Source organism: Colletotrichum fructicola (assembly GCF_000319635.2).
Source record: "Colletotrichum fructicola Nara gc5 chromosome Unknown KSG_Nara_v1_contig03, whole genome shotgun sequence".
NCBI lineage: Eukaryota > Fungi > Ascomycota > Sordariomycetes > Glomerellales > Glomerellaceae > Colletotrichum > Colletotrichum fructicola.
Window position 1 is genome coordinate 4,229,487 of NW_027094053.1, and position 10,661 is coordinate 4,240,147.

Sequence of the window (10,661 nt, forward strand, 5' to 3'; positions counted from 1 at the left end):
GGATGAGCAGACACCAGCCATGCCCTCGTGGTTCGGGTTGGGTTGGATTGAGGCGGGTGAGATTCCTTATTCCATGCGAGATGCGTGGCCAGAGAAGCGAGGCGAGTCTCGAACCGTGACCATTCGCGATTGTACCTCGAAGAAGGGATAGGTAGCCATGTAATATGAGGAGTACTATTGATGGTATCTTGATATGAAGGTGGAAGCAAGGCGAGGTTGTAAGGCAGCCTGCAGAAAACGTGGTGGTGGTGGTGGTGGTGGTGGCTGATTTTGGGCGACATCCAAGTGTCTGCCTGTCTGTCTGTTTGGCTGGCTGGCTGAACTTGTTCTTCTGGAGAGATCACGGCCAAGGTACCCAGGACACGCTCACGCAGATCACACCTCATGGCAGACGTTATCTCGGAAACGGATTAAATGTCCCGATCCAGGAGCTGCTCGCAGACAGCAGGAGCACACCCAGTCAGCTTCATGGTCGATCCCCATGTGTCCTTCCTATTGCGCCTTTATCAGGTATCGTTGAACCGCCCGCACCAGCAGTCAGGAGAGTCGCCAGTCAGCATTGGGCAAGAGCAGACAACCTGTTCCGTAAGGTACTGGGCGTTGAAGAAGTAGCGGCGGCGGCACCAGCAATAGCAGCAGCAGCAACCCGCGACGGCTTCAACGGTTCTGCAGACAGTCGTTGTCACCCGCATGTGCTCTCTTCGAGGACAGGCCCGCTGCGTCTCCTATTGGGCATCCATCTGAACAGTATCGACCGTGAAAGTTCGCATGACAGCAACATGTCACCTGCCACCTGCGGCCTCGACGCCTCAAGGTCTGGCCTCAGATCCCAACTTGCACCGCACCCTGTCGATGAGAGGAGCTGTCCGGCTGGCCCGCCCATCTGGAGTCTTGCCCTGACCCGCAACTTGCCTTGAGCCCCGACCCCAGGCCTGGACAAGGATCCTTCATCCCATCTTTTCTACCTCTCCAGGGGGGCCCCGGTCAGCAAGCACCCATCCCCTATTCCCTCACACACTCGTCTCCCTCCTCCTTCACTGATTCGCATTTGCCATGTTGTCTGCCATGCAGGCCGAGGAACAGGGCCAGCCAGCGTTGCCAAAATGCCACCATCGCAGAAAAAGGAAATCTTTACGAACGAACAGGCAGGCATGGCCTAGTGTATCCGTAGGCCGTTGTTCGTCATTTGCTCCCGGTACTTGACGATAGTTTCATCCGAGGCAGAGTCATGCTTAAACGGTGGAGGGCCGCGATTGCCAATGCCGAATCCGATCTGTTGTGCCGAGAGGCCATTCCTCTTTTCTTCTTTAGCATCTTGTCCTTTGCTTTCTTTTCTTTGCTCCCCCCTCGATCCCCCTCGAGATCTGACAGCAACGTGACAAGGGCCTGTTTGACGGTCCGGCCCTTGATCTCGGTCCCCCGAAATGGCGTCCGTCATTGTCTTGGGGCGGGACGAGTAGAAAGCAAAAAATGCCTGCGTCTTCATCGCGTGTTTGAACTAATCTGTCAAAAGTGTCAGTGTCAAACGTCAGCATCAGAGTCATGCCCGAGTCTGTATGAAGCCATGTCAAAGAAGAAATGACCTGTTCCAGGCCCGACCAGCCTGCGCCAAGGGCACCCCTACGGATGGGTATGATTAGATGGCCCGATCTTGGCGGTCCGGTGAGTGCCGGCTTGACCAACGGGGTCCGACGCAGTGGTCTTGCACCAGGTTTGCGAGGGCATACCTATGGCGAGGCATGGTACACCCATCGCCTGCTTTCCCGTGGTCCTTTTCCGCGAGGGCGATATCCGTATTCGTCTCGCGACGTTGAATTTTGCCCGTGTGAGTACTTAACCCTGGAAGGCTGGCGAGCCCAGCACCACCACGAAAGCAACCTCACAAGGGGCGACGGGGCGCTCAGCCGGGAGCATTGTCTGCAACAGGCAGGACGAGACAAGAACCACGAATAGAACAGGCCCCGAGGGCGGGACTGGCGGCGGGGATCTGGGCTGCAAAAATAACAGGCGACGCTGCTCATCACCCAGGGCTGTTGATCTGCCGGGAGTTTGACCAGCGCATTGCATGGCACCTTGTTGCCTTGCAATGTTCCTGTTCGTCCTAACAATTTTTTTTTTTTCGTTGCGTACGGCGATCCAAACAGATTTCGTCTCACCTCGCTGGAGAACGACTGGTCCTGCCCATGCACTCGTCGTTTCTTATTGTCCTCGAGATGGCACGAAGCATGCCTCTTGTTGATGGGACACGGCACAGTAAATTAATTGTCTGCCAGATGAGTCCTGGGGAAGTGCATGCATGCAATGTACGTAATATAAGAAGTACCGGCCCCGAGAGGTGCCGCCTTGACCGCGGAGGAGTCCATTCACCGGGCTTTTTGGCTTGTCGTTGCATGGCCATGCGCATTCCATGGGTAGCACAGTTGACCTCGGAGGTTCCATTCGAAGGGTGGTAGGTACTAGTTGTTCGAGCATGCTTGGCGGCGACAACGTGCATGTAGGGGTTTGTGGACGCTGGCCTGTGTCAACTCGACTCGACTCGATCCGGCGTGGTTTGATGCTGGCTGCTCCGTGCTGTCCCGTGATGAGCAGGAGGAGGCTCTGGACTTAGAGAGACAAGGAGACAAAACCACAAGCGAGTTCGATGTCTTTGAAGATAGGAGCGGGTGGAACAAGCGGCGCTCGTGCGTTTCTCCCGCCGCCCACGTGTTGGTGAGCATTTCAAACGCCAGCGGATATATCTCGCGCAGGTTTAAGTTACAGCCTGGTGGGAAGAGAGGAAAGGTAGATTGCCTGACTTCCGCGAGCAAGTATGAGAGAAAAGGTTATTGAATGAGAAGTGGATATGTGTTTTCCAGAAACGCCCCATCTTTACGAGCAATGTAGTGAGCAGCAGAGTCATGTTCGGTCGTGGCGCCGGCGGAACGGCTGTTGCGTGCCTTAGGGTTGTCGGCCGGGGTGTTGTTGGTGGAGTGGCAGTGGAAAAGACGTTGAGAAGGACCACTGGCTGCCCTCAGCTGAGGCCTCTCTCTACATCGTGCCGATTGACTGGGAAGACCCTATTGCGCGGCCGAGGCTTAGAGAGGCGATGTGCGCCGTGTCGGTGAGCAAAAGTCTGGGTCAATCCTGGAGCCGGGTTCTGTAGCTGGCCGGATGAGGTCAACAAGCATACGAAGACGTGAAAGATAGCCGTAGAGACAGAGACGACCACCAACAAACCTGACAACGAAAAACCCACAGATGAGACGGTTTGAGGTTCCCCTATGTCTTTAGCTTCGCTCAGTTCAGTCACAGACCTAGAATGGCTGAGGAGGAGCGGCGTTCTGCCCTGCGACATGGGCCGGGGCAGAACGCGGCAGCCCACCGTCGGCAGCTTTGGCGAGGGTCGCCGGGATGCTGTGGACATGGCAGTTGACATCTCATTTTGCAATAATAAAAAAAAAGGCGACGACGGAGCAGGACAGGGCAGCCAGCAAATGTTCCTACGCAACATCGGGGCAGGCGGGCGGCGGCGGCAACGTCGGGATGCTGCTCGGGCAGGCGGCGCTGCAAGCACCCGACATCTCGGGGCTCACAAGCTTTCCGCTACCTTATGTTGACTGCCCCCCAAAAGCCTGGTGTCTGTGATTCGATTCCCATCTTGCATGTCGAGTGTCCCGGACAGCGGATAGTTACATGATATTGAAGGACGGCGCAGAGGGCGTGAGGTACCCGTGCCGTGTACGGCGCCTTGACTTATCGGACTCTGTTAAGGCAGGGAATGTGTGGTACTTGGGGAGATGATGTACCGGCTTTGTGTGTAAATCTCGGTGGGGACTTTCGGCCTGTTCCTTTCTCCAGTCCTCCCTCCTCCACATGGTGGGATCTTTCCCTTCTTTTCACCAAAGCCCAGACAATAGTGGTGCAAGTCCATCTCATGTTGTCGGCTCAGTGGACATGACCGCCAGAGGGGAGAACGTGGTGCCCCATGTTCCTCCCGTCTTTTCTCAGGCTTGGCAAATGCAAACTGCCAACTTCACCTGCTCAGAGCAGAGAGTCCAATGGGTTCCAGTGAACCTGGCCTCGGCCTCGTCCCATCGCACAATCACACTCACAGTGTCCGTCATATGGCTGGCCAACGTTCTCCGCGGCTGCAGCGCGACTTGTATTCCTCGCAGTTGGCTCCACCGCCATCGAGAAGAGCGGCTCGCATTCATGGCCACCCCTCTCCCGCCCGCCAGCATCACGTTGACATCGACCTCACCAGGCCAGGCCAACCCAAACCAACCCTACCCAGCCGGCACAAACAGAGATCACTGTCTACCTTGGCTGGTGCTTACCGCCTGATGTGCTGCCGGTCCGCCCCATCTGGGAAAAGCGACCTGTCTATCTCGCATGGCCTCTTCCACTGCGGCAGTGTATGTATGTATGTACACTGCAGTGACCAGATGTGCTGCACATACTGCTTTTTTTTACGCGCAGCGAGCATGCTCACTTCTCATCTCGGGACTCCACACATCCCATCCAACATGAACCCTGGCCCGTCTGGACGCAGTGTATGTATCTCGGGTCGTGTGAGAGGAGAAGAAACGACTGGAACGCCACAAAGCAGGTACCTTACGTTCGTTAGCCACGCGAGTCTGCAGCAACCCGTGTGTCTCGAATGGGGAGGTATCAACTCCTACCTTGACAATCTTTTGATCCGGCGTCAGTCATTGCTGACAAGTCCTGACAGACAAGACATGGCAGCATCAGCTTCCTCGATCCTGTCTGTGTGGTTTCGACCTCGAGCGGCATTGTCAACGCTTGTTTTAGGTACACGAAGAAGAAAAAAAAAAACGCCGATGAGATGAGCGGCAACGCGGGTGGCTCAACCGCCTGTCCTTGTTTACCTTTGTGCTTGCCTCGGAGCCCGACTCGTCCCCCTCAGTTTTTTTTGATTGCATTCCTCTTTTCTTGTTTCATTGCCCAATAGAATACAGCACTTGACAACGACAAGGCCTTGTCCTACCCGTTGTCGATGTTCTCCGAGACATTCGTGTGCGTCGGCATCGGGAGAGGTTCGCCGGGCTTTTGGGTGCTTTGGATGTCCAAGTCAATATCCGTACCTCAGGGCCTCACAGCTGTCTTTTTTCCATTCCATTGCCTGGGTCTTTCTCTCATCCGGGCTAGGTAAGGTAGGTAGCTAGCAGTATCCGTAACTGTTAGCAGGAACAGGGGTCGGTGGGCGTCAAGGCCCAGGATCCCAGCTCCTAGCTCGCATCGAGACCTTCGACAGAACAAGACAAGCCTCGCTGGTAACCCCCCATACCCCGGCCTGCACGCTACGTTAGCAGCAGGTTGCCCCATCTTTCCCCAACATCGTGCCCCCCCAAACGTCCCTCCCAGGCCCCCCCCCCCCCCCCCCCCCCCCCCCCTCCTCCCCTCTCCGAGTCTCCTCCTCCTGGGTCCCGAGTCCCAAGTCCCAAGGCCCAAGGCCCAAGTGAAGTCCTTCCTCGGTCCTTTCCTGCTGGGCCCTCCTCATTCCCCTCAGGGCTCCGCTCCCCTCTCTGTCGCCTGCATTGTTCCTCGTTGGCTGACCACACTCCGACTCCATCACTCAGTCACTCCCGGTCACTCACTCACACACACCAACGCAGTCCATCTCTATGTCTCTCTCTCTCCTCCCGGCGTTTGTAAACCTGGACCTCCTAGACAGGTAAGGTAGTGAGTGTACAGAGTACCTACTCCCCCTCCTCTGCTCCTGACCAGTCCCTGGTTTGCTGGCCTGCACTGCTCTGTCCCGTTCCTAGTGCACTACGACTCCATGACCGCCCCCCCCCCCCCAGTGCTCTATTTTATTTTTCTTCTGCCCCCTTCGTGCAACCTCCCTTTCTCCTCTGCCTTGATTGGACTCGAGCTCCTTGTCAATCTCTTTCCCCCTGGTTCTGTAACCGTTCACTTTTGCTCCCCTGTTGCTTGATGCATCCGAACTGCCTCCCAGGGCGACGAGGGACGAACACACCCTAGTCGGCTGCACTACCTAGCCACCTCCACATGTCTACACACAGACGGCCACTTGGGGGACAGTCATCATTTTACATGCTAGGCCACGCCTGGTAACCTCTTTGCCCTTCCTTACTTCATAACCTCACCCGTCCCCAATCCTGTCTCGCTACCTACCCTTAGCTCGGCTTCTGTTCTGGCTTCTGTGCTTCCGCACTTCAACCACAGACCTCTTCGCCCGCCATCTTGGTCGACATCCAGCAGACGACTTACAGGCCGCATTGGAGTTGCCTCGACATGTTGTGAGAGACGGACCGGCTTGCTTTCCACACAGCCAGACCAGACCCAGCTTGCTTGAACCAACAGCTTCTCGCCCCCGACTATCGGAACCGTACCGAACTGAGCAGCAACCAACCCCCAAAACTCTCACTTATTACCTACACCCGCCCCCAAAGACATGACGACGTCCATCTTCGAACCAATGAACGGAATCGCACCTCCCGGAGTCCACCCCGTGGCCATGTCCCGTCCTCAGGTCGGCATCGAGCGCCTACCAACACGGCGGATGAGCAACGAGCCCCGGGAATCCATGAATTGCAAGTCATGCCGCAAGCGCAAGGTGAGACACCAACATGAAATCTCGCGGCGCTGTACGCAGGCTAGATATGCGCGCCTAAAGCTCTGAACCAATGTCTTAACACACACATCCTTCTAGATCAAGTGCAACAGGCTCCGCCCTTCATGCGAAGCATGTCAAGTTTTTCAATGTCCATGCATATACGGTAAGCAGAGCTCCGTCATTGACCTGACTGAGAATGTAGCTGTGAGAGGGTTCGTGGTTTGACTGACTTCATTGTTTTGCTATTGCAGATGCCGTGCCGAAGAAACGTGGACCCAAAACTGATGTACTCGAGGCGCTCTTGAAGAGAGTGGATGGCTTGGAAGCAAAGCTGAAAGAGAAGAACGAGGGAGAGAAAACGCCAACGACGCCAACAACTGCTGGAATCAAGGAGGAAGACGCTTCTCGCCCTGAAGTTGACACGGAGGACAGCCCAAACCCCAAGCGTCTAGCTCTGGACACTTCGAAGGTAGACGTTGATGAGTCGGCCATCTACTCGCCTGCACCCGCAAGGTAGGCCTTCGCCCAGACGAATCATGAAAGCCGTCACCTAATTTGAGCAGTGAGCCTTCACCACCTGGTATTCAGCCTGATGCGCTCCTGGATACGTACTTCACCAGGTTCCATTCCAAGCCATATCACATCCTCGACGAGTCGTCGGTTCGACAAAGGCTGCAGTTGAATCAATTACCAAACTACCTGGTCCATGGCATCTACGCGGTTGCTGCGAGGTACGTGTTACCAAAGAGGGCGCTTTCGGCTACTAACCCGTCTCCAGATACACTCCTCATCCTAGCGGTTATCAGTCAGCTGTTCAACTTAGCGAAGAGTTTGCTGCCAGGGCAAGAGCAGAGATAGACACGGATGAGCCTTCGGTCGATGCCTTGCAAGCTTTGTTGTTGCTCGTAATTGCCTTCACGGCGGCGGGCAAGGGAAAGAAGGCATACATGTTGATGAGTACGTGGATCACACCGTGAGCCACGCGATGATGCTAACACTGGTCCACAGCAAATGCAGTAGGGATGGCAATGGCCCTCGAAACTCACCGCGAAATGGACAACCATGCTCGAGTCACGCCTGTTGAAAGAGAAATGAGGAGGAGGCTGTTTTGGACATGCTATTTGCTCGACCGGTTTCTGGCCTGTGGTTCAAAGCGCCCTTCTCTCATCGGCGACAAGACCATCCTCCTCCGACTCCCATGCTGGTCACCGAATCCCTCAGCGCCACCAATCGACGGCGAATTCTTTCAGTCTGGGTCCAACCTCCAATTTCTTCAGGGCAGTGGGAAAAAGTCGCAGGGAAGTACGGGTATGCTTATCGACATTAGCCGCATTCTCGGCATCACGAACCGATACCTTGCAGCCGGAGGTGTGAAGGGCGACTCTCACTTTCCTTGGCACTCACTCTCGAACCTATCCAAGATCCGTCAAGACCTGGACATCTGGGCATCCGGCACCGAAGACGTCTTCTCGAGTTTGGATACGCTGTTTGGCCAGCCCGACTCGACGATCCTCGTCCTGAGTAAACTGATCTACCATCTCATTCACTGCCTCATCTACCGACCGTTCCTTCCGATCGACCTTGCCGAGCTTGCTGGAACCGGACAGCATCAGTCATGGCAGATTGAAGCGACAAACATGTGTTTCCTCCATGCGAACGCCATCTCCGAGCTCGTAGAACTCGGTAAACAAACCGGAACAATCGAGTGGCCGGCTTTTGTTGGCTACTGCATCTGCACTGCAGGCACAGTCCACATTCACGGCGCACACTACAACAAGAACGGAAATGGAGACTCGACTGTGTTCAGCATGTCGGCCGACTTCTTGTCCCGCGAGATGCAACAACTGAGCGAGCTGCGGTATGCGTGGGCCAGCGTCCAGCACCAGAGAGAGACGCTCCAGGGCATTTACAACGCCCATTCCGAGCTTGTCAAGTGTCTAGGAAACAACCCTATGCGATACTCCCCTGCTTTCCACCTCGAGGATTTCTTCGACAGATACTCCAACATTGGTGGACCTGGCGGCCAGACATTCAACTTCGATGCCGCGAACTTGAGCCTGTCTGACGTCGTTGTTGACTTCACCACGGACACTTACACGGGACATGATCTCTACGCACCTCGCGCGAACAGCATCCACGAGAACGAGCGGCCGAATCTCAAGCGCAAGAACACCGCGCCATCTGGCCGCAAGCGTCCGGACCCGAAGGTCCTGTCGCCGCTCAGTACTACCATCATGGCCCCTCCGCATGGGTTGCCGACGCCGTCTCACGCCCGCCACTCATTCTCTCACCCCACCCCGACAGTGGCTGCCCACCCATCCCCGGGCCTCTTGGCAACACCCACCTCGTTGCCACCTCACCCTGAGGCAATCGAACATGCGCCCATGCCAGTGCCTCATGGGCAGTACGATGAAGCAGCTGCAAATAACGCGGCGGTAGCAGCGGCGGCGGCCGCGGGGTTCTCTCTTGGACCTCAACACCATCAGCAGGGTAACATTCCCACTCTATCCTCGACTCCCTTCTCCCCTCAATTCAGCTTCGCGACCCCTGGACCGAACAGCAACAACGAGGGAGGCGGTAGCTACGACCCCATGTTTGGCGGTCTACCAACCAACGCTTTTGGCAGCCCTGCCGCATGGCACGGCGACGACGGAGGAAACAAGGTGGCACCAGGGGTGGCCGCACCCAGCCCGGGCAACAAGAGCAACAACGGCAGCACTGGAACCGGTCCCGGCGAAGAAAAGGACCCCTTCCTGAGCCTTTTGGAGCAACTTGCCGAGAACGAGCACCAATTCGCACGTCCGGGTAGCGAACTCGACTTCTTCTTCGGCGGCACCGGCGCGCCGCAGTAAACTTTGTGTGTACGATTCGACGATCCTCCAGCTATGACTCGAATGTGAAAAGCTGGCAGGTCATTTCCTCACTTTTTATTTGTCTTTCCGCCTAGCACGATACCTCTGCTTTTGCGCACACTTTTGTTTGGAAACATGGACAAAGCTCGGGGGCAACTGGCATTCTTTATAGAAAAGGGGCAAAAAGTCATCATCAGGATGGAAACGGCAATTCTGGACGGAGCGTTGACGATGGGATGATCTAGCATGTCTGGGAGTTTTATTTATGGCACTGGGTGCTTTCTCAGCGGGGGGTTGTGTATGAACAACGAACAAGCATCCATGGATCCTTTTCGGATAATGGCTTTCACGGAGGCAGAGAGAAAGAGAGAGACTTGGGGTCTCGCGTTGGAGGGAGGGACCTTTACCATTCTTGATCGCTGAGCGACGGGGGGTCCCATCGGGGCAGATAACCTGTCCTCATGCTACCCTATTTTAGGGATTTTTTATTTTAGCTTTGACGAGAGAGTTCTGAGGACTCTACAGTACACGCTTACCAGAGCCTGTCACAATGGAACCAAATATTTCAACGTCATATCTGTGTCTGCTATCTTATCAACCGAATCAGTGACGTTTTGTAGACGCCTCCCGGTGTAGACACCTCGGTCTGATCCGATCGAACCCCAAGACTTTTCGTCACCGCAGTCACTGCACGTCTGGCACAAAGTCCCGACCTGGGGAAACCAGCCCCAGCCAAGACAAAGACATATGCCCAGTCTTCAGCTCGGGGTTGGTTCGCATCTACGCCACCAAGACGAGGGCTGGCTGAGAGTCCTAGGGAAGGGGGGTGGGTGGGCTGTTCATTTGGGCGCGCGCAAGTAGTCAGGTCCAGGTGCAGCATTGCCGGGCAGGTGACATGGTCTTGGGCCTCCATCTCTCTCTTTCTCTGTGCATTGCATGCGCTTGCCTTCCCGCCCCGTCCCCAAGGGCAAAGAAAGAAAAAAGAGAGAGAGAGAGAGAGAGACAGGCAGTCAGGCACCCTGGGGTTCGTCATGTGTCTCGGCCGAGCGGAAGGGAGGGGACAGCAACCAGGATCTTTTGACGAGAAGAGCCAAAGGTGCCGGTGCGACGCTGTAATGAGGTAGCGAATGCGGGGATTTTGGGGCAGGCAGGCGGGCAGAGGCACCGGAAACCAGGGTCTGAACACGACGGGCGATACCTACCTTACCCCTTCTGAGTTGCCCCCTCGG

General features: G+C 55.8%; 1 protein-coding gene across 1 annotated transcript; it reads left to right on the plus strand.

Annotated features, from left to right (window-relative positions):
* Nucleotides 1–6,418: 6,418 nt before the first annotated feature.
* Nucleotides 6,419–9,432, plus strand: CGGC5_v006011 (putative transcriptional regulatory protein; the record flags this gene model as incomplete). Its single annotated transcript, XM_032033578.2, has 6 exons — nucleotides 6,419–6,580; nucleotides 6,677–6,743; nucleotides 6,832–7,093; nucleotides 7,144–7,311; nucleotides 7,359–7,537; nucleotides 7,589–9,432. The coding sequence occupies 6 exons, from the start codon at nucleotides 6,419–6,421 to the stop codon at nucleotides 9,430–9,432; spliced, it is 2,682 nt and encodes an 893-aa protein (XP_031887161.2).
* Between the last annotated feature and the right edge of the window lie 1,229 nt (nucleotides 9,433–10,661).